At 38.7% G+C, this 25680-nt stretch overlaps 1 protein-coding gene and 34 non-coding genes across 35 annotated transcripts; all 35 read right to left on the bottom strand.

Moving 5' to 3' along the window:
- Positions 1-422: 422 nt before the first annotated feature.
- On the bottom strand, positions 423-534 carry trnal-caa (transfer RNA leucine (anticodon CAA)). The gene is made up of 2 exons: positions 497-534; positions 423-468 (listed from the first exon to the last, which is right to left on the bottom strand). It is a non-coding gene; the product is annotated as a tRNA-Leu (tRNA).
- A 294-nt stretch (positions 535-828) lies between these two features.
- On the bottom strand, positions 829-940 carry trnal-caa (transfer RNA leucine (anticodon CAA)). Its single transcript has 2 exons — positions 903-940; positions 829-874 (listed from the first exon to the last, which is right to left on the bottom strand). It is a non-coding gene; the product is annotated as a tRNA-Leu (tRNA).
- Positions 941-1485: 545 nt separating this feature from the next.
- trnal-caa (transfer RNA leucine (anticodon CAA)) lies at positions 1486-1597 on the bottom strand. The gene is made up of 2 exons: positions 1560-1597; positions 1486-1531 (listed from the first exon to the last, which is right to left on the bottom strand). It is a non-coding gene; the product is annotated as a tRNA-Leu (tRNA).
- Positions 1598-1891: 294 nt separating this feature from the next.
- Positions 1892-2003, bottom strand: trnal-caa (transfer RNA leucine (anticodon CAA)). The gene is made up of 2 exons: positions 1966-2003; positions 1892-1937 (listed from the first exon to the last, which is right to left on the bottom strand). It is a non-coding gene; the product is annotated as a tRNA-Leu (tRNA).
- A 545-nt stretch (positions 2004-2548) lies between these two features.
- trnal-caa (transfer RNA leucine (anticodon CAA)) lies at positions 2549-2660 on the bottom strand. Its single transcript has 2 exons — positions 2623-2660; positions 2549-2594 (listed from the first exon to the last, which is right to left on the bottom strand). It is a non-coding gene; the product is annotated as a tRNA-Leu (tRNA).
- Positions 2661-3205: 545 nt separating this feature from the next.
- trnal-caa (transfer RNA leucine (anticodon CAA)) lies at positions 3206-3317 on the bottom strand. Its single transcript has 2 exons — positions 3280-3317; positions 3206-3251 (listed from the first exon to the last, which is right to left on the bottom strand). It is a non-coding gene; the product is annotated as a tRNA-Leu (tRNA).
- A 527-nt stretch (positions 3318-3844) lies between these two features.
- On the bottom strand, positions 3845-3956 carry trnal-caa (transfer RNA leucine (anticodon CAA)). The gene is made up of 2 exons: positions 3919-3956; positions 3845-3890 (listed from the first exon to the last, which is right to left on the bottom strand). It is a non-coding gene; the product is annotated as a tRNA-Leu (tRNA).
- A 138-nt stretch (positions 3957-4094) lies between these two features.
- Positions 4095-4206, bottom strand: trnal-caa (transfer RNA leucine (anticodon CAA)). The gene is made up of 2 exons: positions 4169-4206; positions 4095-4140 (listed from the first exon to the last, which is right to left on the bottom strand). It is a non-coding gene; the product is annotated as a tRNA-Leu (tRNA).
- Positions 4207-4751: 545 nt separating this feature from the next.
- Positions 4752-4863, bottom strand: trnal-caa (transfer RNA leucine (anticodon CAA)). Its single transcript has 2 exons — positions 4826-4863; positions 4752-4797 (listed from the first exon to the last, which is right to left on the bottom strand). It is a non-coding gene; the product is annotated as a tRNA-Leu (tRNA).
- A 527-nt stretch (positions 4864-5390) lies between these two features.
- trnal-caa (transfer RNA leucine (anticodon CAA)) lies at positions 5391-5502 on the bottom strand. Its single transcript has 2 exons — positions 5465-5502; positions 5391-5436 (listed from the first exon to the last, which is right to left on the bottom strand). It is a non-coding gene; the product is annotated as a tRNA-Leu (tRNA).
- A 545-nt stretch (positions 5503-6047) lies between these two features.
- trnal-caa (transfer RNA leucine (anticodon CAA)) lies at positions 6048-6159 on the bottom strand. Its single transcript has 2 exons — positions 6122-6159; positions 6048-6093 (listed from the first exon to the last, which is right to left on the bottom strand). It is a non-coding gene; the product is annotated as a tRNA-Leu (tRNA).
- Positions 6160-6665: 506 nt separating this feature from the next.
- trnal-caa (transfer RNA leucine (anticodon CAA)) lies at positions 6666-6777 on the bottom strand. Its single transcript has 2 exons — positions 6740-6777; positions 6666-6711 (listed from the first exon to the last, which is right to left on the bottom strand). It is a non-coding gene; the product is annotated as a tRNA-Leu (tRNA).
- A 545-nt stretch (positions 6778-7322) lies between these two features.
- On the bottom strand, positions 7323-7434 carry trnal-caa (transfer RNA leucine (anticodon CAA)). The gene is made up of 2 exons: positions 7397-7434; positions 7323-7368 (listed from the first exon to the last, which is right to left on the bottom strand). It is a non-coding gene; the product is annotated as a tRNA-Leu (tRNA).
- Positions 7435-7979: 545 nt separating this feature from the next.
- Positions 7980-8091, bottom strand: trnal-caa (transfer RNA leucine (anticodon CAA)). Its single transcript has 2 exons — positions 8054-8091; positions 7980-8025 (listed from the first exon to the last, which is right to left on the bottom strand). It is a non-coding gene; the product is annotated as a tRNA-Leu (tRNA).
- A 506-nt stretch (positions 8092-8597) lies between these two features.
- Positions 8598-8709, bottom strand: trnal-caa (transfer RNA leucine (anticodon CAA)). The gene is made up of 2 exons: positions 8672-8709; positions 8598-8643 (listed from the first exon to the last, which is right to left on the bottom strand). It is a non-coding gene; the product is annotated as a tRNA-Leu (tRNA).
- A 545-nt stretch (positions 8710-9254) lies between these two features.
- On the bottom strand, positions 9255-9366 carry trnal-caa (transfer RNA leucine (anticodon CAA)). Its single transcript has 2 exons — positions 9329-9366; positions 9255-9300 (listed from the first exon to the last, which is right to left on the bottom strand). It is a non-coding gene; the product is annotated as a tRNA-Leu (tRNA).
- Positions 9367-9911: 545 nt separating this feature from the next.
- Positions 9912-10023, bottom strand: trnal-caa (transfer RNA leucine (anticodon CAA)). Its single transcript has 2 exons — positions 9986-10023; positions 9912-9957 (listed from the first exon to the last, which is right to left on the bottom strand). It is a non-coding gene; the product is annotated as a tRNA-Leu (tRNA).
- Positions 10024-10568: 545 nt separating this feature from the next.
- trnal-caa (transfer RNA leucine (anticodon CAA)) lies at positions 10569-10680 on the bottom strand. Its single transcript has 2 exons — positions 10643-10680; positions 10569-10614 (listed from the first exon to the last, which is right to left on the bottom strand). It is a non-coding gene; the product is annotated as a tRNA-Leu (tRNA).
- Positions 10681-11186: 506 nt separating this feature from the next.
- Positions 11187-11298, bottom strand: trnal-caa (transfer RNA leucine (anticodon CAA)). Its single transcript has 2 exons — positions 11261-11298; positions 11187-11232 (listed from the first exon to the last, which is right to left on the bottom strand). It is a non-coding gene; the product is annotated as a tRNA-Leu (tRNA).
- Positions 11299-11843: 545 nt separating this feature from the next.
- trnal-caa (transfer RNA leucine (anticodon CAA)) lies at positions 11844-11955 on the bottom strand. The gene is made up of 2 exons: positions 11918-11955; positions 11844-11889 (listed from the first exon to the last, which is right to left on the bottom strand). It is a non-coding gene; the product is annotated as a tRNA-Leu (tRNA).
- Positions 11956-12500: 545 nt separating this feature from the next.
- Positions 12501-12612, bottom strand: trnal-caa (transfer RNA leucine (anticodon CAA)). Its single transcript has 2 exons — positions 12575-12612; positions 12501-12546 (listed from the first exon to the last, which is right to left on the bottom strand). It is a non-coding gene; the product is annotated as a tRNA-Leu (tRNA).
- Positions 12613-13157: 545 nt separating this feature from the next.
- On the bottom strand, positions 13158-13269 carry trnal-caa (transfer RNA leucine (anticodon CAA)). Its single transcript has 2 exons — positions 13232-13269; positions 13158-13203 (listed from the first exon to the last, which is right to left on the bottom strand). It is a non-coding gene; the product is annotated as a tRNA-Leu (tRNA).
- Positions 13270-13796: 527 nt separating this feature from the next.
- On the bottom strand, positions 13797-13908 carry trnal-caa (transfer RNA leucine (anticodon CAA)). Its single transcript has 2 exons — positions 13871-13908; positions 13797-13842 (listed from the first exon to the last, which is right to left on the bottom strand). It is a non-coding gene; the product is annotated as a tRNA-Leu (tRNA).
- Positions 13909-14453: 545 nt separating this feature from the next.
- trnal-caa (transfer RNA leucine (anticodon CAA)) lies at positions 14454-14565 on the bottom strand. Its single transcript has 2 exons — positions 14528-14565; positions 14454-14499 (listed from the first exon to the last, which is right to left on the bottom strand). It is a non-coding gene; the product is annotated as a tRNA-Leu (tRNA).
- A 294-nt stretch (positions 14566-14859) lies between these two features.
- Positions 14860-14971, bottom strand: trnal-caa (transfer RNA leucine (anticodon CAA)). The gene is made up of 2 exons: positions 14934-14971; positions 14860-14905 (listed from the first exon to the last, which is right to left on the bottom strand). It is a non-coding gene; the product is annotated as a tRNA-Leu (tRNA).
- A 545-nt stretch (positions 14972-15516) lies between these two features.
- trnal-caa (transfer RNA leucine (anticodon CAA)) lies at positions 15517-15628 on the bottom strand. Its single transcript has 2 exons — positions 15591-15628; positions 15517-15563 (listed from the first exon to the last, which is right to left on the bottom strand). It is a non-coding gene; the product is annotated as a tRNA-Leu (tRNA).
- Positions 15629-16173: 545 nt separating this feature from the next.
- On the bottom strand, positions 16174-16285 carry trnal-caa (transfer RNA leucine (anticodon CAA)). Its single transcript has 2 exons — positions 16248-16285; positions 16174-16219 (listed from the first exon to the last, which is right to left on the bottom strand). It is a non-coding gene; the product is annotated as a tRNA-Leu (tRNA).
- A 527-nt stretch (positions 16286-16812) lies between these two features.
- On the bottom strand, positions 16813-16924 carry trnal-caa (transfer RNA leucine (anticodon CAA)). Its single transcript has 2 exons — positions 16887-16924; positions 16813-16858 (listed from the first exon to the last, which is right to left on the bottom strand). It is a non-coding gene; the product is annotated as a tRNA-Leu (tRNA).
- Positions 16925-17467: 543 nt separating this feature from the next.
- trnal-caa (transfer RNA leucine (anticodon CAA)) lies at positions 17468-17579 on the bottom strand. Its single transcript has 2 exons — positions 17542-17579; positions 17468-17513 (listed from the first exon to the last, which is right to left on the bottom strand). It is a non-coding gene; the product is annotated as a tRNA-Leu (tRNA).
- Positions 17580-17873: 294 nt separating this feature from the next.
- Positions 17874-17985, bottom strand: trnal-caa (transfer RNA leucine (anticodon CAA)). Its single transcript has 2 exons — positions 17948-17985; positions 17874-17919 (listed from the first exon to the last, which is right to left on the bottom strand). It is a non-coding gene; the product is annotated as a tRNA-Leu (tRNA).
- A 494-nt stretch (positions 17986-18479) lies between these two features.
- On the bottom strand, positions 18480-22529 carry LOC132091942 (uncharacterized). Its single transcript, XM_059498016.1, has 2 exons — positions 21807-22529; positions 18480-18610 (listed from the first exon to the last, which is right to left on the bottom strand). The coding sequence occupies exon 1, from the start codon at positions 22458-22460 to the stop codon at positions 21810-21812; it is 651 nt and encodes a 216-aa protein (XP_059353999.1). The 5' UTR covers positions 22461-22529; the 3' UTR covers positions 18480-18610; positions 21807-21809.
- Positions 22530-23287: 758 nt separating this feature from the next.
- trnal-caa (transfer RNA leucine (anticodon CAA)) lies at positions 23288-23399 on the bottom strand. Its single transcript has 2 exons — positions 23362-23399; positions 23288-23333 (listed from the first exon to the last, which is right to left on the bottom strand). It is a non-coding gene; the product is annotated as a tRNA-Leu (tRNA).
- A 527-nt stretch (positions 23400-23926) lies between these two features.
- On the bottom strand, positions 23927-24038 carry trnal-caa (transfer RNA leucine (anticodon CAA)). The gene is made up of 2 exons: positions 24001-24038; positions 23927-23972 (listed from the first exon to the last, which is right to left on the bottom strand). It is a non-coding gene; the product is annotated as a tRNA-Leu (tRNA).
- A 545-nt stretch (positions 24039-24583) lies between these two features.
- trnal-caa (transfer RNA leucine (anticodon CAA)) lies at positions 24584-24695 on the bottom strand. The gene is made up of 2 exons: positions 24658-24695; positions 24584-24629 (listed from the first exon to the last, which is right to left on the bottom strand). It is a non-coding gene; the product is annotated as a tRNA-Leu (tRNA).
- A 294-nt stretch (positions 24696-24989) lies between these two features.
- trnal-caa (transfer RNA leucine (anticodon CAA)) lies at positions 24990-25101 on the bottom strand. Its single transcript has 2 exons — positions 25064-25101; positions 24990-25035 (listed from the first exon to the last, which is right to left on the bottom strand). It is a non-coding gene; the product is annotated as a tRNA-Leu (tRNA).
- Positions 25102-25680: the final 579 nt, after the last annotated feature.

The raw sequence follows: 25680 nt of genomic DNA, 5'->3' as shown, positions 1-25680 counted from the left end.
ATTCAAAAGAGCATTTGTCAGAAGTGTGAGTAGATCCCCCACCTCCATTGGGGAAGCAGAAAACTCAGCAACTGAGAAGGGTGAAAATTCTTGAGTTTGGCGCCCTTTAGCACTCTGCCTTTTTGACATATTCACTCAAATAATTGAAGTGCAATTCTAACAGTGAAGTTGGTCAGATAGCAAAATAAAGGATCCAAACATATATATTTTTGATTGTCTCATAATTAGTTACAATTATATTTCTAGTCTTCTCACTCTTAAAGAGTCTTTGTCAGAAGTCAGATCTGAACACCAGTCTACATTTGGAGGCTAGAAAGGACAGTTTTATCACTAGAGTTGGTTAGAGGCAAAGAAAAGTGTCCAAAATATAGCATTTACCCTCTAAGCGTTGATTCCAAGTCAGTTCACTTCAAAAGACCCATTGTCAGAAGTGGGATTTGAACCCACGCCTCCATTTGGAGACCAGAAACCTCAGCAACTGAGAAGGGGGATGTGTCTTGAGTCTGGCGCCTTAGACCACTCGGCCATCCTGTCATATTTCACAAGTTATTGAGGTGCAATTCTATCAGTGACGTTGGTCAGATGGCAAAATAAGGGATCCAAACATATATATTTTTGATTGTCTCATAATTAGTTACAGTTATATTTCTAGTCTTCTCACTCTTAAAGAGTCTTTGTCAGAAGTCAGATTTGAACACCAGTCTACATTTGGAGACTAGAAAGGACAGTTTTATCACTAGAGTTGGTTAGAAGCAAGGAAAAGTGTCCAAAATATAGTATTTACTCTCTAAACGTTGATTCCAAGTCAGTTCACTTCAAAAGACCCATTGTCAGAAGTGGGATTTGAACCCACGCCTCCATTTGGAGACCAGAAACCTCAGCAACTGAGAAGGGGGATGTGTCTTGAGTCTTGCGCCTTAGACCACTCGGCCATCCTGACATATTCTACATGTTATTGAGGTGCAATTCTATCAGTGAAGTTGGTCAGTTGGCAAAATAGAGTATGTAAATTATATTATTTATTGTCTCATAATTACTTCCATTTCTATTTGTAGTCTAGTCAATTCAAAAGAGCATTTGTCAGAAGTGTGAGTAGATCCCACACCTCCATTGGGGAAGCAGAAAACTCAGCAACTGAGAAGGGTGAAAATTCTTGAGTTTGGCGCCCTTTAGCACTCTGCCTTTTTGACATATTCACTCAAATAATTGAAGTGCAATTCTAACAGTGAAGTTGGTCAGATAGCAAAATAAAGGATCCAAACATATATATTTTTGATTGTCTCATAATTAGTTACAATTATATTTCTAGTCTTCTCACTCTTAAAGAGTCTTTGTCAGAAGTCAGATCTGAACACCAGTCTACATTTGGAGGCTAGAAAGGACAGTTTTATCACTAGAGTTGGTTAGAGGCAAAGAAAAGTGTCCAAAATATAGCATTTACCCTCTAAGCGTTGATTCCAAGTCAGTTCACTTCAAAAGACCCATTGTCAGAAGTGGGATTTGAACCCACGCCTCCATTTGGAGACCAGAAACCTCAGCAACTGAGAATGGGGATGTGTCTTGAGTCTGGCGCCTTAGACCACTCGGCCATCCTGTCATATTTCACAAGTTATTGAGGTGCAATTCTATCAGTGACGTCGGTCAGATGGCAAAATAAGGGATCCAAACATATATATTTTTGATTGTCTCATAATTAGTTACAGTTATATTTCTAGTCTTCTCACTCTTAAAGAGTCTTTGTCAGAAGTCAGATTTGAACACCAGTCTACATTTGGAGACTAGAAAGGACAGTTTTATCACTAGAGTTGGTTAGAAGCAAGGAAAAGTGTCCAAAATATAGTATTTACTCTCTAAACGTTGATTCCAAGTCAGTTCACTTCAAAAGACCCATTGTCAGAAGTGGGATTTGAACCCACACCTCCATTTGGAGACCAGAAACCTCAGCAACTGAGAAGGGGGATGTGTCTTGAGTCTGGCGCCTTAGACCACTCGGCCATCCTGACATATTCTACATGTTATTGAGGTGCAATTCTATCAGTGAAGTTGGTCAGTTGGCAAAATAGAGTATGTAAATTATATTATTTATTGTCTCATAATTACTTCCATTTCTATTTGTAGTCTAGTCAATTCAAAAGAGCATTTGTCAGAAGTGTGAGTAGATCCCACACCTCCATTGTTGAAGCAGAAAACTCAGCAACTGAGAAGGGTGAAAATTCTTGAGTTTGGCGCCCTTTAGCACTTTGCCTTTTTGACATATTCAATCAAATAATTGAAGTGCAATTCTAACAGTGAAGTTGGTCAGATGGCGTAATAAAGGATCCAAACATATATATTTTTGATTGTCTCATAATTAGTTACAATTATATTTCTAGTCTTCTCACTCTTAAAGAGTCTTTGTCAGAAGTCAGATTTGAACACCAGTCTACATTTGGAGGCTAGAAAGGACAGTTTTATCACTAGAGTTGGTTAGAAGCAAAGAAAAGTGTCCAAAATATAGCATTTACTCTCTAAAGGTTGATTCCAAGTCAGTTCACTTCAAAAGACCCATTGTCAGAAGTGGGATTTGAACCCACGCCTCCATTTGGAGACCAGAAATCTCAGCAACTGAGAAGGGGGATGTGTCTTGAGTCTGGCGCCTTAGACCACTCGGCCATCCTGACATATTCTACATGTTATTGAGGTGCAATTCTATCAGTGAAGTTGGTCAGTTGGCAAAATAGAGTATGTAAATTATATTATTTATTGTCTCATAATTACTTCCATTTCTATTTGTAGTCTAGTCAATTCAAAAGAGCATTTGTCAGAAGTGTGAGTAGATCCCCCACCTCCATTGGGGAAGCAGAAAACTCAGCAACTGAGAAGGGTGAAAATTCTTGAGTTTGGCGCCCTTTAGCACTCTGCCTTTTTGACATATTCACTCAAATAATTGAAGTGCAATTCTAACAGTGAAGTTGGTCAGATGGCAAAATAAAGGATCCAAACATATATATTTTTGATTGTCTCATAATTAGTTACAATTATATTTCTAGTCTTCTCACTCTTAAAGAGTCTTTGTCAGAAGTCAGATTTAAACACCAGTCTACATTTGGAGGCTAGAAAGGACAGTTTTATCACTAGAGTTGGTTAGAAGCAAACAAAAGTGTCCAAAATATAGCATTTACTCTCTAAACGTTGATTCCAAGTCAGTTCACTTCAAAAGACCCATTGTCAGAAGTGGGATTTGAACCCACGCCTCCATTTGGAGACCAGAAACCTCAGCAACTGAGAAGGGGGATGTGTCTTGAGTCTGGCGCCTCAGACCACTCGGCCATCCTGACATATTTTACAAGTTATTGAGGTGCAATTCTATCAGTGTCGTTGGTCAGATGGCAGAATAGAGTATGTAAATTATATTACTTCCATTTCTATTTGTAGTCTAGTCAATTCAAAAGAGCATTTGTCAGAAGTGTGAGTAGATCCCACACCTCCATTGTTAAAGCAGAAAACTCAGCAACTGAGAAGGGTGAAAATTCTTGAGTTTGGCGCCCTTTAGCACTTTGCCTTTTTGACATATTCAATCAAATAATTGAAGTGCAATTCTAACAGTGAAGTTGGTCAGATGGCATAATAAAGGATCCAAACATATATATTTTTGATTGTCTCATAATTAGTTACAATTATATTTCTAGTCTTCTCACTCTTAAAGAGTCTTTGTCAGAAGTCAGATTTGAACACCAGTCTACATTTGGAGGCTAGAAAGGACAGTTTTATCACTAGAGTTGGTTAGAAGCAAAGAAAAGTGTCCAAAATATAGCATTTACTCTCTAAACGTTGATTCCAAGTCAGTTCACTTCAAAAGACCCATTGTCAGAAGTGGGATTTGAACCCACACCTCCATTTGGAGACCGGAAACCTCAGCAACTGAGAAGGGGGATGTGTCTTGAGTCTGGCGCCTTAGACCACTCGGCCATCCTGACATATTCTACATGTTATTGAGGTGCAATTCTATCAGTGAAGTTGGTCAGATGGCAAAATAGAGTATGTAAATTATATTATTTATTGTCTCATAATTACTTCCATTTCTATTTGTAGTCTAGTCACTTCAAAAGACCCATTGTCAGAAGTGGGATTTGAACCCACGCCTCCATTTGGAGACCAGAAACCTCAGCAACTGAGAAGGGGGATGTGTCTTGAGTCTGGCGCCTTAGACCACTCGGCCATCCTGACATATTCTACATGTTATTGAGGTGCAATTCTATCAGTGAAGTTGGTCAGTTGGCAAAATAGAGTATGTAAATTATATTATTTATTGTCTCATAATTACTTCCATTTCTATTTGTAGTCTAGTCAATTCAAAAGAGCATTTGTCAGAAGTGTGAGTAGATCCCACACCTCCATTGGGGAAGCAGAAAACTCACCAACTGAGAAGGGTGAAAATTCTTGAGTTTGGCGCCCTTTAGCACTCTGCTTTTTTGACATATTCACTCAAATAATTGAAGTGCAATTCTAACAGTGAAGTTGGTCAGATGGCAAAATAAAGGATCCAAACATATATATTTTTGATTGTCTCATAATTAGTTACAATTATATTTCTAGTCTTCTCACTCTTAAAGAGTCTTTGTCAGAAGTCAGATTTAAACACCAGTCTACATTTGGAGGCTAGAAAGGACAGTTTTATCACTAGAGTTGGTTAGAAGCAAACAAAAGTGTCCAAAATATAGCATTTACTCTCTAAACGTTGATTCCAAGTCAGTTCACTTCAAAAGACCCATTGCCAGAAGTGGGATTTGAACCCACGCCTCCATTTGGAGACCAGAAACCTCAGCAACTGAGAAGGGGGATGTGTCTTGAGTCTGGCGCCTTAGACCACTCGGCCATCCTGACATATTTTACAAGTTATTGAGGTGCAATTCTATCAGTGTCGTTGGTCAGATGGCAGAATAGAGTATGTAAATTATATTACTTCCATTTCTATTTGTAGTCTAGTCAATTCAAAAGAGCATTTGTCAGAAGTGTGAGTAGATCCCACACCTCCATTGTTAAAGCAGAAAACTCAGCAACTGAGAAGGGTGAAAATTCTTGAGTTTGGCGCCCTTTAGCACTTTGCCTTTTTGACATATTCAATCAAATAATTGAAGTGCAATTCTAACAGTGAAGTTGGTCAGATGGCATAATAAAGGATCCAAACATATATATTTTTGATTGTCTCATAATTAGTTACAATTATATTTCTAGTCTTCTCACTCTTAAAGAGTCTTTGTCAGAAGTCAGATTTGAACACCAGTCTACATTTGGAGTCTAGAAAGGACAGTTTTATCACTAGAGTTGGTTAGAAGCAAAGAAAAGTGTCCAAAATATAGCATTTACTCTCTAAACGTTGATTCCAAGTCAGTTCACTTCAAAAGACCCATTGTCAGAAGTGGGATTTGAACCCACACCTCCATTTGGAGACCGGAAACCTCAGCAACTGAGAAGGGGGATGTGTCTTGAGTCTGGCGCCTTAGACCACTCGGCCATCCTGACATATTCTACATGTTATTGAGGTGCAATTCTATCAGTGAAGTTGGTCAGATGGCAAAATAGAGTATGTAAATTATATTATTTATTGTCTCATAATTACTTCCATTTCTATTTGTAGTCTAGTCAATTCAAAAGAGCATTTGTCAGAAGTGTGAGTAGATCCCACACCTCCATTGGGGAAGCAGAAAACTCAGCAACTGAGAAGGGTGAAAATTCTTGAGTTTGGCGCCCTTTAGCACTCTGCCTTTTTGACATATTCACTCAAATAAATGAAGTGCAATTCTAACAGTGAAGTTGGTCAGATGGCAAAATAAAGGATCCAAACATATATATTTTTGATTGTCTCATAATTAGTTACAATTATATTTCTAGTCTTCTCACTCTTAAAGAGTCTTTGTCAGAAGTAAGATTTAAACACCAGTCTACATTTGGAGGCTATAAAGGACAGTTTTATCACTAGAGTTGGTTAGAAGCAAAGAAAAGTGTCCAAAATATAGCATTTACTCTCTAAACGTTGATTCCAAGTCAGTTCACTTCAAAAGACCCATTGGCAGAAGTGGGATTTGAACCCACGCCTCCATTTGGAGACCAGAAACCTCAGCAACTGAGAAGGGGGATGTGTCTTGAGTCTGGCGCCTTAGACCACTCGGCCATCCTGACATATTCTACATGTTATTGAGGTGCAATTCTATCAGTGAAGTTGGTCAGATGGCAGAGTATGTAAATTATATTACTTCCATTTATATTTGTAGTCTAGTTAATTCAAAAGAACATTTGTCAGAAGTGTGAGTAGATCCGACACCTCCATTGGGGAAGCAGAAAACTCAGCAACTGAGAAGGGTGAAAATTCTTGAGTTTGGCGCCCTTTAGCACTCTGCCTTTTTGCAGAAAAGTGCATTTCTAACAGTGAAGTTGGTCAGATGGCAAAATAAGGGATCCAAACATATATATTTTTGATTGTCTCATAATTAGTTACAGTTATATTTCTAGTCTTCTCACTCTTAAAGAGTCTTTGTCAGAAGTCAGATTTGAACACCAGTCTACATTTGGAGACTAGAAAGGACAGTTTTATCACTAGAGTTGGTTAGAAGCAAGGAAAAGTGTCCAAAATATAGCATTTACTCTCTAAACGTTGATTCCAAGTCAGTTCACTTCAAAAGACCCATTGTCAGAAGTGGGATTTGAACCCACGCCTCCATTTGGAGACCAGAAACCTCAGCAACTGAGAAGGGGGATGCGTCTTGAGTCTGGCGCCTTAGACCACTCGGCCATCCTGACATATTCTACATGTTATTGAGGTGCAATTCTATCAGTGAAGTTGGTCAGATGGCAAAATAGAGTATGTAAATTATATTATTTATTGTCTCATAATTACTTCCATTTCTATTTGTAGTCTAGTCAATTCAAAAGAGCATTTGTCAGAAGTGTGAGTAGATCCCACACCTCCATTGTTAAAGCAGAAAACTCAGCAACTGAGAAGGGTGAAAATTCTTGAGTTTGGCGCCCTTTAGCACTTTGCCTTTTTGACATATTCAATCAAATAATTGAAGTGCAATTCTAACAGTGAAGTTGGTCAGATGGCATAATAAAGGATCCAAACATATATATTTTTGATTGTCTCATAATTAGTTACAATTATATTTCTAGTCTTCTCACTCTTAAAGAGTCTTTGTCAGAAGTCAGATTTGAACACCAGTCTACATTTGGAGGCTAGAAAGGACAGTTTTATCACTAGAGTTGGTTAGAAGCAAAGAAAAGTGTCCAAAATATAGCATTTACTCTCTAAACGTTGATTCCAAGTCAGTTCACTTCAAAAGACCCATTGTCAGAAGTGGGATTTGAACCCACACCTCCATTTGGAGACCGGAAACCTCAGCAACTGAGAAGGGGGATGTGTCTTGAGTCTGGCACCTTAGACCACTCGGCCATCCTGACATATTCTACATGTTATTGAGGTGCAATTCTATCAGTGAAGTTGGTCAGATGGCAAAATAGAGTATGTAAATTATATTATTTATTGTCTCATAATTACTTCCATTTCTATTTGTAGTCTAGTCAATTCAAAAGAGCATTTGTCAGAAGTGTGAGTAGATCCCACACCTCCATTGGGGAAGCAGAAAACTCAGCAACTGAGAAGGGTGAAAATTCTTGAGTTTGGCGCCCTTTAGCACTCTGCCTTTTTGACATATTCACTCAAATAATTGAAGTGCAATTCTAACAGTGAAGTTGGTCAGATGGCAAAATAAAGGATCCAAACATATATATTTTTGATTGTCTCATAATTAGTTACAATTATATTTCTAGTCTTCTCACTCTTAAAGAGTCTTTGTCAGAAGTAAGATTTAAACACCAGTCTACATTTGGAGGCTATAAAGGACAGTTTTATCACTAGAGTTGGTTAGAAGCAAAGAAAAGTGTCCAAAATATAGCATTTACTCTCTAAACGTTGATTCCAAGTCAGTTCACTTCAAAAGACCCATTGGCAGAAGTGGGATTTGAACCCACGCCTCCATTTGGAGACCAGAAACCTCAGCAACTGAGAAGGGGGATGTGTCTTGAGTCTGGCGCCTTAGACCACTCGGCCATCCTGACATATTCTACATGTTATTGAGGTGCAATTCTATCAGTGAAGTTGGTCAGATGGCAGAGTATGTAAATTATATTACTTCCATTTCTATTTGTAGTCTAGTTAATTCAAAAGAACATTTGTCAGAAGTGTGAGTAGATCCCACACCTCCATTGGGGAAGCAGAAAACTCAGCAACTGAGAAGGGTGAAAATTCTTGAGTTTGGCGCCCTTTAGCACTCTGCCTTTTTGCAGAAAAGTGCATTTCTAACAGTGAAGTTGGTCAGATGGCAAAATAAGGGATCCAAACATATATATTTTTGATTGTCTCATAATTAGTTACAGTTATATTTCTAGTCTTCTCACTCTTAAAGAGTCTTTGTCAGAAGTCAGATTTGAACACCAGTCTACATTTGGAGACTAGAAAGGACAGTTTTATCACTAGAGTTGGTTAGAAGCAAGGAAAAGTGTCCAAAATATAGCATTTACTCTCTAAACGTTGATTCCAAGTCAGTTCACTTCAAAAGACCCATTGTCAGAAGTGGGATTTGAACCCACGCCTCCATTTGGAGACCAGAAACCTCAGCAACTGAGAAGGGGGATGCGTCTTGAGTCTGGCGCCTTAGACCACTCGGCCATCCTGACATATTCTACATGTTATTGAGGTGCAATTCTATCAGTGAAGTTGGTCAGATGGCAAAATAGAGTATGTAAATTATATTATTTATTGTCTCATAATTACTTCCATTTCTATTTGTAGTCTAGTCAATTCAAAAGAGCATTTGTCAGAAGTGTGAGTAGATCCCACACCTCCATTGTTAAAGCAGAAAACTCAGCAACTGAGAAGGGTGAAAATTCTTGAGTTTGGCGCCCTTTAGCACTTTGCCTTTTTGACATATTCAATCAAATAATTGAAGTGCAATTCTAACAGTGAAGTTGGTCAGATGGCATAATAAAGGATCCAAACATATATATTTTTGATTGTCTCATAATTAGTTACAATTATATTTCTAGTCTTCTCACTCTTAAAGAGTCTTTGTCAGAAGTCAGATTTGAACACCAGTCTACATTTGGAGGCTAGAAAGGACAGTTTTATCACTAGAGTTGGTTAGAAGCAAAGAAAAGTGTCCAAAATATAGCATTTACTCTCTAAACGTTGATTCCAAGTCAGTTCACTTCAAAAGACCCATTGTCAGAAGTGGGATTTGAACCCACACCTCCATTTGGAGACCGGAAACCTCAGCAACTGAGAAAGGGGATGTGTCTTGAGTCTGGCGCCTTAGACCACTCGGCCATCCTGACATATTCTACATGTTATTGAGGTGCAATTCTATCAGTGAAGTTGGTCAGATGGCAAAATAGAGTATGTAAATTATATTATTTATTGTCTCATAATTACTTCCATTTCTATTTGTAGTCTAGTCAATTCAAAAGAGCATTTGTCAGAAGTGTGAGTAGATCCCACACCTCCATTGGGGAAGCAGAAAACTCAGCAACTGAGAAGGGTGAAAATTCTTGAGTTTGGCGCCCTTTAGCACTCTGCCTTTTTGACATATTCACTCAAATAATTGAAGTGCAATTCTAACAGTGAAGTTGGTCAGATAGCAAAATAAAGGATCCAAACATATATATTTTTGATTGTCTCATAATTAGTTACAATTATATTTCTAGTCTTCTCACTCTTAAAGAGTCTTTGTCAGAAGTCAGATCTGAACACCAGTCTACATTTGGAGGCTAGAAAGGACAGTTTTATCACTAGAGTTGGTTAGAAGCAAAGAAAAGTGTCCAAAATATAGCATTTACTTTCTAAACGTTGATTCCAAGTCAGTTCACTTCAAAAGACCCATTGTCAGAAGTGGGATTTGAACCCACACCTCCATTTGGAGACCGGAAACCTCAGCAACTGAGAAGGGGGATGTGTCTTGAGTCTGGCACCTTAGACCACTCGGCCATCCTGACATATTCTACATGTTATTGAGGTGCAATTCTATCAGTGAAGTTGGTCAGATGGCAAAATAGAGTATGTAAATTATATTATTTATTGTCTCATAATTACTTCCATTTCTATTTGTAGTCTAGTCAATTCAAAAGAGCATTTGTCAGAAGTGTGAGTAGATCCCACACCTCCATTGGGGAAGCAGAAAACTCAGCAACTGAGAAGGGTGAAAATTCTTGAGTTTGGCGCCCTTTAGCACTCTGCCTTTTTGACATATTCACTCAAATAATTGAAGTGCAATTCTAACAGTGAAGTTGGTCAGATGGCAAAATAAAGGATCCAAACATATATATTTTTGATTGTCTCATAATTAGTTACAATTATATTTCTAGTCTTCTCACTCTTAAAGAGTCTTTGTCAGAAGTAAGATTTAAACACCAGTCTACATTTGGAGGCTATAAAGGACAGTTTTATCACTAGAGTTGGTTAGAAGCAAAGAAAAGTGTCCAAAATATAGCATTTACTCTCTAAACGTTGATTCCAAGTCAGTTCACTTCAAAAGACCCATTGGCAGAAGTGGGATTTGAACCCACGCCTCCATTTGGAGACCAGAAACCTCAGCAACTGAGAAGGGGGATGTGTCTTGAGTCTGGCGCCTTAGACCACTCGGCCATCCTGACATATTCTACATGTTATTGAGGTGCAATTCTATCAGTGAAGTTGGTCAGATGGCAGAGTATGTAAATTATATTACTTCCATTTCTATTTGTAGTCTAGTTAATTCAAAAGAACATTTGTCAGAAGTGTGAGTAGATCCCACACCTCCATTGGGGAAGCAGAAAACTCAGCAACTGAGAAGGGTGAAAATTCTTGAGTTTGGCGCCCTTTAGCACTCTGCCTTTTTGCAGAAAAGTGCATTTCTAACAGTGAAGTTGGTCAGATGGCAAAATAAGGGATCCAAACATATATATTTTTGATTGTCTCATAATTAGTTACAGTTATATTTCTAGTCTTCTCACTCTTAAAGAGTCTTTGTCAGAAGTCAGATTTGAACACCAGTCTACATTTGGAGACTAGAAAGGACAGTTTTATCACTAGAGTTGGTTAGAAGCAAGGAAAAGTGTCCAAAATATAGCATTTACTCTCTAAACGTTGATTCCAAGTCAGTTCACTTCAAAAGACCCATTGTCAGAAGTGGGATTTGAACCCACGCCTCCATTTGGAGACCAGAAACCTCAGCAACTGAGAAGGGGGATGCGTCTTGAGTCTGGCGCCTTAGACCACTCAGCCATCCTGACATATTCTACATGTTATTGAGGTGCAATTCTATCAGTGAAGTTGGTCAGATGGCAAAATAGAGTATGTAAATTATATTATTTATTGTCTCATAATTACTTCCATTTCTATTTGTAGTCTAGTCAATTCAAAAGAGCATTTGTCAGAAGTGTGAGTAGATCCCACACCTCCATTGTTAAAGCAGAAAACTCAGCAACTGAGAAGGGTGAAAATTCTTGAGTTTGGCGCCCTTTAGCACTTTGCCTTTTTGACATATTCAATCAAATAATTGAAGTGCAATTCTAACAGTGAAGTTGGTCAGATGGCATAATAAAGGATCCAAACATATATATTTTTGATTGTCTCATAATTAGTTACAATTATATTTCTAGTCTTCTCACTCTTAAAGAGTCTTTGTCAGAAGTCAGATTTGAACACCAGTCTACATTTGGAGGCTAGAAAGGACAGTTTTATCACTAGAGTTGGTTAGAAGCAAAGAAAAGTGTCCAAAATATAGCATTTACTCTCTAAACGTTGATTCCAAGTCAGTTCACTTCAAAAGACCCATTGTCAGAAGTGGGATTTGAACCCACACCTCCATTTGGAGACCGGAAACCTCAGCAACTGAGAAAGGGGATGTGTCTTGAGTCTGGCGCCTTAGACCACTCGGCCATCCTGACATATTCTACATGTTATTGAGGTGCAATTCTATCAGTGAAGTTGGTCAGATGGCAAAATAGAGTATGTAAATTATATTATTTATTGTCTCATAATTACTTCCATTTCTATTTGTAGTCTAGTCAATTCAAAAGAGCATTTGTCAGAAGTGTGAGTAGATCCCACACCTCCATTGGGGAAGCAGAAAACTCAGCAACTGAGAAGGGTGAAAATTCTTGAGTTTGGCGCCCTTTAGCACTCTGCCTTTTTGACATATTCACTCAAATAATTGAAGTGCAATTCTAACAGTGAAGTTGGTCAGATAGCAAAATAAAGGATCCAAACATATATATTTTTGATTGTCTCATAATTAGTTACAATTATATTTCTAGTCTTCTCACTCTTAAAGAGTCTTTGTCAGAAGTCAGATCTGAACACCAGTCTACATTTGGAGGCTAGAAAGGACAGTTTTATCACTAGAGTTGGTTAGAAGCAAAGAAAAGTGTCAAAAATATAGCATTTACCCTCTAAGCGTTGATTCCAAGTCAGTTCACTTCAAAAGACCCATTGTCAGAAGTGGGATTTGAACCCACGCCTCCATTTGGAGACCAGAAACCTCAGCAACTGAGAAGGGGGATGTGTCTTGAGTCTGGCGCCTTAGACCACTCGGCCATTCTGACATATTCTACATGTTATTGAGGTGCAATTCTATCAGTGAAGTTGGTCAGATGGCAAAATAGAGTATGTAAATTATATTATTTATTGTCTCATAATTACTTCCATTTCTATTTGTAGTCTAGTCAATTCAAAAGAGCATTTGTCAGAAGTGTGAGTAGATCCCACACCTCCATTGGGGAAGCAGAAAACTCAGCAACTGAGAAGGGTGAAAATTCTTGAGTTTGGCGCCCTTTAGCACTCTGCCTTTTTGACATATTCACTCAAATAATTGAAGTGCAATTCTAACAGTGAAGTTGGTCAGATGGCAAAATAAAGGATCCAAACATATATATTTTTGATTGTCTCATAATTAGTTACAATTATATTTCTAGTCTTCTCACTCTTAAAGAGTCTTTGTCAGAAGTAAGATTTAAACACCAGTCTACATTTGGAGGCTAGAAAGGACAGTTTTATCACTAGAGTTGGTTAGAAGCAAACAAAAATGTCCAAAATATAGCATTTACTCTCTAAACGTTGATTCCAAGTCAGTTCACTTCAAAAGACCCATTGTCAGAAGTGGGATTTGAACCCACGCCTCCATTTGGAGACCAGAAACCTCAGCAACTGAGAAGGGGGATGTGTCTTGAGTCTGGCGCCTTAGACCACTCGGCCATCCTGACATATTTTACAAGTTATTGAGGTGCAATTCTATCAGTGTCGTTGGTCAGATGGCAGAATAGAGTATGTAAATTATATTACTTCCATTTCTATTTGTAGTCTAGTCAATTCAAAAGAGCATTTGTCAGAAGTGTGAGTAGATCCCACACCTCCATTGGGGAAGCAGAAAACTCAGCAACTGAGAAGGGTGAAAATTCTTGAGTTTGGCGCCCTTTAGCACTTTGCCTTTTTGACATATTCACTCAAATAATTGAAGTGCAATTCTAACAGTGAAGTTGGTCAGATGGCAAAATAAAGGATCCAAACATATATATTTTTGATTGTCTCATAATTAGTTACAATTATATTTCTAGTCTTCTCACTCTTAAAGAGTCTTTGTCAGAAGTCAGATTTGAACACCAGTCTACATTTGGAGACTAGAAAGGACAGTTTTATCACTAGAGTTGGTTAGAAGCAAAGAAAAGTGTTCAAAATATAGCATTTACTTTCTAAACGTTGATTCCAAGTCAGTTCACTTCAAAAGACCCATTGTCAGAAGTGGGATTTGAACCCACGCCTCCATTTGGAGACCAGAAACCTCAGCAACTGAGAAGGGGGATGTGTCTTGAGTCTGGCGCCTTAGACCACTCGGCCATCCTGACATATTCTACATGTTATTGAGGTGCAATTCTATCAGTGAAGTTGGTCAGTTTGCAAAATAGAGTATGTAAATTATATTATTTATTGTCTCATAATTACTTCCATTTCTATTTGTAGTCTAGTCAATTCAAAAGAGCATTTGTCAGAAGTGTGAGTAGATCCCACACCTCCATTGGGGAAGCAGAAAACTCAGCAACTGAGAAGGGTGAAAATTCTTGAGTTTGGCGCCCTTTAGCACTCTGCCTTTTTGAAATATTCACTCAAATAATTGAAGTGCAATTCTAACAGTGAAGTTGGTCAGATAGCAAAATAAAGGATCCAAACATATATATTTTTGATTGTCTCATAATTAGTTACAATTATATTTCTAGTCTTCTCACTCTTAAAGAGTCTTTGTCAGAAGTCAGATCTGAACACCAGTCTACATTTGGAGGCTAGAAAGGACAGTTTTATCACTAGAGTTGGTTAGAGGCAAAGAAAAGTGTCCAAAATATAGCATTTACCCTCTAAGCGTTGATTCCAAGTCAGTTCACTTCAAAAGACCCATTGTCAGAAGTGGGATTTGAACCCACGCCTCCACTTGGAGACCAGAAACCTCAGCAACTGAGAAGGGGGATGTGTCTTGAGTCTGGCGCCTTAGACCACTCGGCCATCCTGTCATATTTCACAAGTTATTGAGGTGCAATTCTATCAGTGACGTTGGTCAGATGGCAAAATAAGGGATCCAAACATATATATTTTTGATTGTCTCATAATTAGTTACAGTTATATTTCTAGTCTTCTCACTCTTAAAGAGTCTTTGTCAGAAGTCAGATTTGAACACCAGTCTACATTTGGAGACTAGAAAGGACAGTTTTATCACTAGAGTTGCTTAGAAGCAAGGAAAAGTGTCCAAAATAAAGCATTTACTCTCTAAATGTTGATTCCAAGTCAGTTCACTTCAAAAGACCCATTGTCAGAAGTGGGATTTGAACCCACGCCTCCATTTGGAGACCAGAAACCTCAGCAACTGAGAAGGGGGATGTGTCTTGAGTCTGGCGCCTTAGACCACTCGGCCATCCTGACATATTCTACATGTTATTGAGGTGCAATTCTATCAGTGAAGTTGGTCAGTTGGCAAAATAGAGTATGTAAATTATATTATTTATTGTCTCATAATTACTTCCATTTCTATTTGTAGTCTAGTCAATTCAAAAGAGCATTTGTCAGAAGTGTGAGTAGATCCCACACCTCCATTGGGGAAGCAGAAAACTCAGCAACTGAGAAGGGTGAAAATTCTTGAGTTTGGCGCCCTTTAGCACTCTGCCTTTTTGACATATTCACTCAAATAATTGAAGTGCAATTCTAACAGTGAAGTTGGTCAGATGGCAAAATAAAGGATCCAAACATATATATTTTTGATTGTCTCATAATTAGTTACAATTATATTTCTAGTCTTCTCACTCTTAAAGAGTCTTTGTCAGAAGTCAGATTTAAACACCAGTCTACATTTGGAGGCTTGAAAGGACAGTTTTATCACTAGAGTTGGTTAGAAGCAAAGAAAAGTGTCCAAAATATAGCATTTACTCTCTAAACGTTGATTCCAAGTCAGTTCACTTCAAAAGACCCATTGTCAGAAGTGGGATTTGAACCCACGCCTCCATTTGGAGACCAGCAACCTCAGCAACTGAGAAGGGGGATGTGTCTTGAGTCTGGCGCCTTAGACCACTCGGCCATCCTGACATATTCTACATGTTATTGAGGTGCAATTCTATCAGTGAAGTTGGTCAGATGGCAAAATAGAGTATGTAAATTATATTATTTATTGTCTCATAATTACTTCCATTTCTATTTGTAGTCTAGTCAATTCAAAAGAGCATTTGTCAGAAGTGTGAGTAGATCCCACACCTCCATTGGGGAAGCAGAAAACTCAGCAACTGAGAAGGGTGAAAATTCTTGAGTTTGGCGCCCTTTAGCACTCTGCCTTTTTGACATATTCACTCAAATAATTGAAGTGCAATTCTAACAGTGAAGTTGGTCAGATGGCAAAATAAAGGATCCAAACATATATATTTTTGATTGTCTCATAATTAGTTACAATTATATTTCTAGTCTTCTCACTCTTAAAGAGTCTTTGTCAGAAGTCAGATTTAAACACCAGTCTACATTTGGAGGCTAGAAAGGACAGTTTTATCACTAGAGTTGGTTAGAAGCAAACAAAAGTGTCCAAAATATAGCATTTACTCTCTAAACGTTGATTCCAAGTCAGTTCACTTCAAAAGAACCATTGTCAGAAGTGGGATTTGAACCCACGCCTCCTTTTGGAGACCAGAAACTTCAGCAACTGAGAAGGGGGATGTGTCTTGAGTCTGGCGCCTTAGACCACTCGGCCATCCTGACATATTTTACAAGTTATTGAGGTGCAATTCTATCAGTGTCGTTGGTCAGATGGCAGAATAGAGTATGTAAATTATATTACTTCCATTTCTATTTGTAGTCTAGTCAATTCAAAAGAGCATTTGTCAGAAGTGTGAGTAGATCCCACACCTCCATTGGGGAAGCAGAAAACTCAGCAACTGAGAAGGGTGAAAATTCTTGAGTTTGGCGCCCTTTAGCACTTTGCCTTTTTGACATATTCACTCAAATAATTGAAGTGCAATTCTAACAGTGAAGTTGGTCAGATGGCAAAATAAAGGATCCAAACATATATATTTTTGATTGTCTCATAATTAGTTACAATTATATTTCTAGTCTTCTCACTCTTAAAGAGTCTTTGTCAGAAGTCAGATTTGAACACCAGTCTACATTTGCAGACTAGAAAGTACAGTTTTATCACTAGAGTTGGTTAGAAGCAAAGAAAAGTGTCCAAAATATAGCATTTACTCTCTAAACGTTGATTCCAAGTCAGTTCACTTCAAAAGACCCATTGTCAGAAGTGGGATTTGAACCCACGCCTCCATTTGGAGACCAGAAACCTCAGCAACTGAGAAGGGGGATGTGTCTTGAGTCTGGCTCCTTAGACCACTCGGCCATCCTGACATATTCTACATGTTATTGAGGTGCAATTCTATCAGTGAAGTTGGTCAGTTGGCAAAATAGAGTATGTAAATTATATTATTTATTGTCTCATAATTACTTCCATTTCTATTTGTAGTCTAGTCAATTCAAAAGAGCATTTGTCAGAAGTGTGAGTAGATCCCACACCTCCATTGGGGAAGCAGAAAACTCAGCAACTGAGAAGGGTGAAAATTCTTGAGTTTGGCGCCCTTTAGCACTCTGCCTTTTTGACATATTCACTCAAATAATTGAAGTGCAATTCTAACAGTGAAGTTGGTCAGATAGCAAAATAAAGGATCCAAACATATATATTTTTGATTGTCTCATAATTAGTTACTATTATATTTCTAGTCTTCTCACTCTTAAAGTCTTTGTCAGAAGTCAGATCTGAACACCAGTCTACATTTGGAGGCTAGAAAGGACAGTTTTATCACTAGAGTTGGTTAGAGGCAAAGAAAAGTGTCCAAAATATAGCATTTACCCTCTAAGCGTTGATTCCAAGTCAGTTCACTTCAAAAGACCCATTGTCAGAAGTGGGATTTGAACCCACGCCTCCATTTGGAGACCAGAAACCTCAACAACTGAGAAGGGGGATGTGTCTTGAGTCTGGCGCCTTAGACCACTCAGCCATCCTGTCATATTTCACAAGTTATTGAGGTGCAATTCTATCAGTGACGTTGGTCAGATGGCAAAATAAGGGATCCAAACATATATATTTTTGATTGTCTCATAATTAGTTACAGTTATATTTCTAGTCTTCTCACTCTTAAAGAGTCTTTGTCAGAAGTCAGATTTGAACACCAGTCTACATTTGGAGACTAGAAAGGACAGTTTTATCACTAGAGTTGGTTAGAAGCAAGGAAAAGTGTCCAAAATATAGCATTTACTCTCTAAACGTTGATTCCAAGTCAGTTCACTTCAAAAGACCCATTGTCAGAAGTGGGATTTGAACCCACGCCTCCATTTGGAGACCAGAAACCTCAGCAACTGAGAAGGGGGATGTGTCTTGAGTCTGGCGCCTTAGACCACTCGGCCATCCTGACATATTCTACATGTTATTGAGGTGCAATTCTATCAGTGAAGTTGGTCAGATGGCAAAATAGAGTATGTAAATTATATTATTTATTGTCTCATAATTACTTCCATTTCTATTTGTAGTCTAGTCAATTCAAAAGAGCATTTGTCAGAAGTGTGAGTAGATCCCACACCTCCATTGGGGAAGCAGAAAACTCAGCAACTGAGAAGGGTGAAAATTCTTGAGTTTGGCGCCCTTTAGCACTCTGCCTTTTTGACATATTCACTCAAATAATTGAATTCAATTCAATTCAATTCAAGTTTATTTGTATAGCGCTTTTTACAATACAAATCATTACAAAGCAACTTTACAGAAAATTATGTTTCTACAATATTTAGTAGTAGCTAGTAGTTTGTGCACGTTTGACAGGATTTTAGAAAAATAAAAATAATAATAATAATACAAGACGTAGTCAGCTAGATGATGAACTATCAATATTATTAATTAATAGTAATTATAGGATGCAGTCACACATGTAGCAATAATTGTTAGTTCTGTTTGTTGATTCAAGGTTAGCATCATCTGGGGTCCTCTGAGGGTCAGCATCATCTCTTCTCAGGTGTTCTGGATCCAGACTGGAGCTTGTGTAAATCCTAGTTACCACGGGATGTAAATCCCGTGGCAAAACATAGAAACAAAATAGAGACATCATTAGCATAGCTGCTGATCCAACAAAGTAAAATTAGTTTAACCCAAGCTAAAGAATAAAAATGCAGATGCAACTACACTCACAATTTAAGAGATACATTATTCGAATGCTTGGCGAAAGAGATGCGTTTTTAATTAAGATTTAAACAGAGAGAGTGTGTCTGAACCCCGAACATTATCAGGAAGGCTATTCCAGAGTTTGGGAGCCAAATGTGAAAAAGCTCTACCTCCTTTAGTGGACTTTGCTATCCTAGGAACTACCAAAAGTCCAGCGTTTTGTGACCTTAGGGTGCGTGATGGGTTGTAGCGTGGTAGTAGGCTAGTTAGGTACGCAGGAGCTAAACCATTTAGGGCCTTATAGGTAAGTAATGATAATTTGTAACAGATACGGAACTTAATAGGTAGCCAGTGCAGAGACTGTAAAATTGGGGTAATATGATCATATTTTCTTGACCTGGTAAGGACTCTAGCTGCTGCATTTTGGACTACCTGTAGCTTGTTTATTGACGAAGCAGGACAACCACCTAGAAGTCCATTACAATAGTCCAGTCTAGAGGTCATGAAAGCATGAACTAGCTTTTCTGCATCAGAAACAGATAACATGTTTCGTAGCTTGGCAATGTTTCTAAGATGGAAGAATGCGGTTTTTGTAACATTGGAAATATGATTTTCAAAAGACAAATTTCTGTCTAATATAACACCCAGATTTCTGACTGTAGAGGAAGTAACAGTACATCCGTCTAGTTGCAGATTGTAATCTACAAGATTCTGTGTGGTGTTTTTTGGTCCAATAATTAATATCTCTGTCTTATCCGAATTTAATTGGAGAAAATTATTTGTCATCCAATCTTTTACATTTTTAACACACTCTGTTAGCTTAGATAATTGGGAAGTTTCATCTGGTCTCGTTGAAATATATAGCTGAGTATCATCAGCATAACAGTGGAAGCTAATTCCGTATTTTCTAATAATATTACCAAGGGGCAACATGTATATTGAAAATAGAAGGGGACCTAGGACGGATCCTTGTGGCACTCCATATTTTACTGATGATAAATGAGATGACACCCCATTTAAGTAAACAAAATGGTAGCGATCGGACAGGTAGGATCTAAACCATCTTAGAGCCTGCCCTTGAATACCTGTATAGTTTTGTAATCGATCTATGAGTATGTCATGATCTATGGTGTCGAACGCAGCACTAAGATCAAGTAAGACTAGAAATGAGATGCAGCCTTGATCTGACGCAAGAAGCAGGTCATTTGTAATTTTAACAAGTGCAGTTTCTGTGCTATGGTGGGGCCTAAAACCTGACTGAAATTCTTCATACAGATCATTTTTATGCAGGAAGGTGCTCAATTGAGCAGACACAACTTTTTCTAAAATTTTAGACATAAATGGAAGATTTGAAATAGGCCTATAATTTGCCAGTACACTAGGATCTAGTTTTGGTTTCTTAATAAGAGGCTTGATAACCGCCAGCTTGAATGGTTTTGGGACGTGACCTAAAGATAACGACGAGTTAATGATATTGAGAAGCGGTTCTTCGGCTACAGGTAACAGCTCTTTTAGTAATTTAGTGGGTACAGGATCTAATAAACATGTTGTTGGTTTAGATACAGTGATAAGTTTATTTAGCTCTTCCTGTCCTATATTTGTAAAGCACTGCAGTTTATTTTTGGGTGCGATGGATGAAACTGAAGTGTTAGACGCTGTAGAATCTACATTCGCTATTGTATTTCTAATGTTATCTATTTTATCAGTGAAGAAATTCATAAAGTCATTACTATTTAACGTTGGTGGAATATTTGAATCAGGTGGCGTCTGGTAATTTGTTAATTTAGCCACTGTGCTAAATAAAAACCTTGGATTGTTTTGGTTATTTTCAATGAGTTTGTGGATATGCTCTGCCCTAGCAGTTTTTAGAGCCTGTCTATAGCTGGACATACTGTTTTTCCATGCAATTTTAAAAACTTCCAAGTTAGTTTTTCTCCATTTGCGTTCAAGACTACGAGTTACTTTCTTGAGAGAGTGAGTATTACTGTTATACCATGGCACAGTACGTTTTTCTCTAACCTTTTTCAATTTGATGGGGGCAACAGCTTCTAATGTATTAGAGAAAATAGTGCCCATGTTGTCAGTAATTTCGTCTAATTCATGTGTATTTTTGGGTACAAATAGCAGTTGAGATAGATCAGGCAGGTTATTTGCGAATCTGTCTTTGGTGGCTGGAACAATAGTTCTGCCCAGACGGTAACGCTGAGACATATAGTTAATATCAGTTATACGCAGCATGCACGATACAAGGAAATGGTCTGTAATATCATCACATTGGGGTACAATATCTATAGCAGTAAGATCGATTCCATGCGATATAATTAGATCTAGTGTATGATTAAAACGATGAGTGGGCCCGGTGACATTTTGCTTGACTCCAAAGGAGTTTATTAGGTCAGTAAACGCAAGTCCTAATGTATCATTTGCATTATCAACGTGAATATTAAAATCTCCCATGATTAGCGCCTTATCAACTGTAACTAGAAGGTCTGAGAGGAAATCTGCAAATTCTTTTAGGAATTCTGTATACGGCCCTGGTGGTCTATACACAGTAGCCAGAGCAAGAGATACATTAGATTTCTTTTGCATGTCTGACAGTGTAACATTTAGCAGAAGTATTTCAAAAGAGTTAAACCTGTATCCTGTTTTCTGGGTAACATTGAGAATATCACTATATATTGTTGCAACACCTCCTCCACGACCAGTCTGACGGGGCTCATGCTTATAACAGTAGTTTGGTGGAGTAGACTCATTTAGACCAAAATAATCATTTGGTTTTAGCCAGGTTTCAGTCAAGCAGAGTACATCAAAACTATTTTCTGTGATCATTTCATTTACAATAACTGCTTTGGGTGTGAGTGATCTAATATTTATGAGCCCAAACTTTAAAAATAGTTTTTGTTCATTTACTTTACATTTTTCTGGTTTAATTACGATAAGATTTTTTCTAGATCCTACATTATATTTTGACCTCACTATTCGGGGAACAGACACAGTCTTAATAGTTTTTACAGCACAAGTACTTTTATCATTTAAGCGGGTGGAACAAAACTCATCATAATAGTTATTAGAGAATTGTCTTACTAGTCACATGGAGCGAAGTGTCCTGGAGATGTTGTCAGAGAGCAGCTCCGCTCCGATTCTGCTGGGGTGTAATCCATCAGCGCGAAACAGCCTAGGACGCTCCCAGAAAAGATTCCAGTTATTAACAAATAGCAGTTTCTGTTCTTTACACCATGACAACAACCATTCATTTAAAGCAAAAAGTCTACTGAACCTTTCGTGTCCTCGTCGATACGTGGGCAGTGGTCCTGACACGACGATCGTCGCCGCGGGCGTCGTGCTGCGAACCGTCTCGATCAGGCTCCTGAAGTCCCTCTTCAGCGTCTCCGTCTGCTGCAGCGTGGTGTCCATAACCCCGGCGTGAAGCACGACCGCTCTGGGGCTCTCGTCGACCTTCAGGATCGCGGGTATCTGCGCAGAAACATCGAGAACACGAGCACCAGGCAAACAATGAGTGTGCACTTTACCTTCGGCTAACGTAGCACTTACGTGTCGGACGATGGAGTCTCCGATGATCACAGCGTCGCGTCCTGTCTCGCGGAGGGGAGCGAAGCGGTTCCGGATGGAGATGTCGAAGGCAGGAGGGGGAGAAGTCGTCGCCCGGGACCCGGCTCGCGTCCTCCGCTGTGGATGCACCCAGGGTCCGTGGTGTCCCGGCGTCGCAGTGAAGGACATCTGGGAAGATCGCGTCCTGGGTGCACCGGGCCTGTGCAGAGAAACACACGGAGTAGACGTGGTGGGACTGTTAACAGATCGCTGTATACTTACCCCGGACTTGTGAGCGTCAGCCCGGGATGATTCCAGCGCGGTTCTCCGCTCTCTCAGCTGGGCCTGCCTCACCTCCAGGTCGCGAATCTGCTTTCCCACGGCCTCGAGCTCGAGCTGCACAGAGTGGAGACATTCATCCGCCATTAAAGCAAGTAACAGTGAGTACAGCAGTGGTAATGTGTGTGAATAAAGTATTAGCAATGTTAGCGCAGTTAGCTGCAACCACGCCGCTGATGCTAACGGGCTAAAAGCTAATAGCGGACCCGGGAGATCAAAATAAAACTAGTGATAGCGAGGCGCTCTGATTGTTTTTGTTGTAGAATACAATAGAGGATATATTCACACGTTATATAAACGGAAACGATGATGTATACAATTGATTTTTGAGTTAAAAATAGTCAATGAAAAGAATATAGTGACGGAGCTCAAACGCAGTACAGCCGCCAACAACAAACAGGAAGTGCAATTCTAACAGTGAAGTTGGTCAGATGGCAAAATAAAGGATCCAAACATATATATTTTTGATTGTCTCATAATTAGTTACAATTATATTTCTAGTCTTCTCACTCTTAAAGAGTCTTTGTCAGAAGTAAGATTTAAACACCAGTCTACATTTGGAGGCTAGAAAGGACAGTTTTATCACTAGAGTTGGTTAGAAGCAAACAAAAATGTCCAAAATATAGCATTTACTCTCTAAACGTTGATTCCCAGTCAGTTCACTTCAAAAGACCCATTGTCAGAAGTGGGATTTGAACCCACGCCTCCATTTGGAGACCAGAAACCTCAGCAACTGAGAAGGGGGATGTGTCTTGAGTCTGGCGCCTTAGACCACTCGGCCATCCTGACATATTTTACAAGTTATTGAGGTGCAATTCTATCAGTGTCGTTGGTCAGATGGCAGAATAGAGTATGTAAATTATATTACTTCCATTTCTATTTGTAGTCTAGTCAATTCAAAAGAGCATTTGTCAGAAGTGTGAGTAGATCCCACACCTCCATTGGGGAAGCAGAAAACTCAGCAACTGAGAAGGGTGAAAATTCTTGAGTTTGGCGCCCTTTAGCACTTTGCCTTTTTGACATATTCACTCAAATAATTGAAGTGCAATTCTAACAGTGAAGTTGGTCAGATGGCAAAATAAAGGATCCAAACATATATATTTTTGCTTGTCTCATAATTAGTTACAATTATATTTCTAGTCTTCTCACTCTTAAAGAGTCTTTGTCAGAAGTCAGATTTGAACACCAGTCTACATTTGGAGACTAGAAAGGACAGTTTTATCACTAGAGTTGGTTAGAAGCAAAGAAAAGTGTCCAAAATATAGCATTTACTTTCTAAACGTTGATTCCAAGTCAGTTCACTTCAAAAGACCCATTGTCAGAAGTGTGATTTGAACCCACGCCTCCATTTGGAGACCAGAAACCTCAGCAACTGAGAAGGGGGATGTGTCTTGAGTCTGGCGCCTTAGACCACTCGGCCATCCTGACATATTCTACATGTTATTGAGGTGCAATTCTATCAGTGAAGTTGGTCAGTTTGCAAAATAGAGTATGTAAATTATATTATTTATTGTCTCATAATTACTTCCATTTCTATTTGTAGTCTAGTCAATTCAAAAGAGCATTTGTCAGAAGTGTGAGTAGATCCCACACCTCCATTGGGGAAGCAGAAAACTCAGCAACTGAGAAGGGTGAAAATTCTTGAGTTTGGCGCCCTTTAGCACTCTGCCTTTTTGACATATTCACTCAAAAAATTGAAGTGCAATTCTAACAGTGAAGTTGGTCAGATAGCAAAATAAAGGATCCAAACATATATATTTTTGATTGTCTCATAATTAGTTACAATTATATTTCTAGTCTTCTCACTCTTAAAGAGTCTTTGTCAGAAGTCAGATCTGAACACCAGTCTACATTTGGAGGCTAGAAAGGACAGTTTTATCACTAGAGTTGGTTAGAGGCAAAGAAAAGTGTCCAAAATATAGCATTTACCCTCTAAGCGTTGATTCCAAGTCAGTTCACTTCAAAAGACCCATTGTCAGAAGTGGGATTTGAACCCACGCCTCCATTTGGAGACCAGAAACCTCAGCAACTGAGAAGGGGGATGTGTCTTGAGTCTGGCGCCTTAGACCACTCGGCCATCCTGTCATATTTCACAAGTTATTGAGGTGCAATTCTATCACTGACGTTGGTCAGATGGCAAAATAAGGGATCCAAACATATATATTTTTGATTGTCTCATAATTAGTTACAGTTATATTTCTAGTCTTCTCACTCTTAAAGAGTCTTTGTCAGAAGTCAGATTTGAACACCAGTCTACATTTGGAGACTAGAAAGGACAGTTTTATCACTAGAGTTGGTTAGAAGCAAAGACAAGTGTCCAAAATAAAGCATTTACTCTCTAAATGTTGATTCCAAGTCAGTTCACTTCAAAAGACCCATTGTTAGAAGTGGGATTTGAACCCACGCCTCCATTTGGAGACCAGAAACCTCAGCAACTGAGAAGGGGGATGTGTCTTGAGTCTGGCGCCTTAGACCACTCGGCCATCCTGACATATTCTACATGTTATTGAGGTGCAATTCTATCAGTGAAGTTGGTCAGTTGGCAAAATAGAGTATGTAAATTATATTATTTATTGTCTCATAATTACTTCCATTTCTATTTGTAGTCTAGTCAATTCAAAAGAGCATTTGTCAGAAGTGTGAGTAGATCCCACACCTCCATTGGGGAAGCAGAAAACTCAGCAACTGAGAAGGGTGAAAATTCTTGAGTTTGGCGCCCTTTAGCACTCTGCCTTTTTGACATATTCACTCAAATAATTGAAGTGCAATTCTAACAGTGAAGTTGGTCAGATGGCAAAATAAAGGATCCAAACATATATATTTTTGATTGTCTCATAATTAGTTACAATTATATTTCTAGTCTTCTCACTCTTAAAGAGTCTTTGTCAGAAGTCAGATTTAAACACCAGTCTACATTTGGAGGCTAGAAAGGACAGTTTTATCACTAAAGTTGGTTAGAAGCAAACAAAAGTGTCCAAAATATAGCATTTACTCTCTAAATGTTGATTCCAAGTCAGTTCACTTCAAAAGAACCATTGTCAGAAGTGGGATTTGAACCGTTGCCTATATT

This window comes from Carassius carassius, chromosome 18 (assembly GCF_963082965.1).
Source record: "Carassius carassius chromosome 18, fCarCar2.1, whole genome shotgun sequence".
Classification (NCBI taxonomy): Eukaryota; Metazoa; Chordata; class Actinopteri; order Cypriniformes; family Cyprinidae; genus Carassius; species Carassius carassius.
The sequence above is the reverse complement of the archived record's forward strand: the minus strand, read 5'-3'. Positions and strand labels throughout refer to the sequence as shown.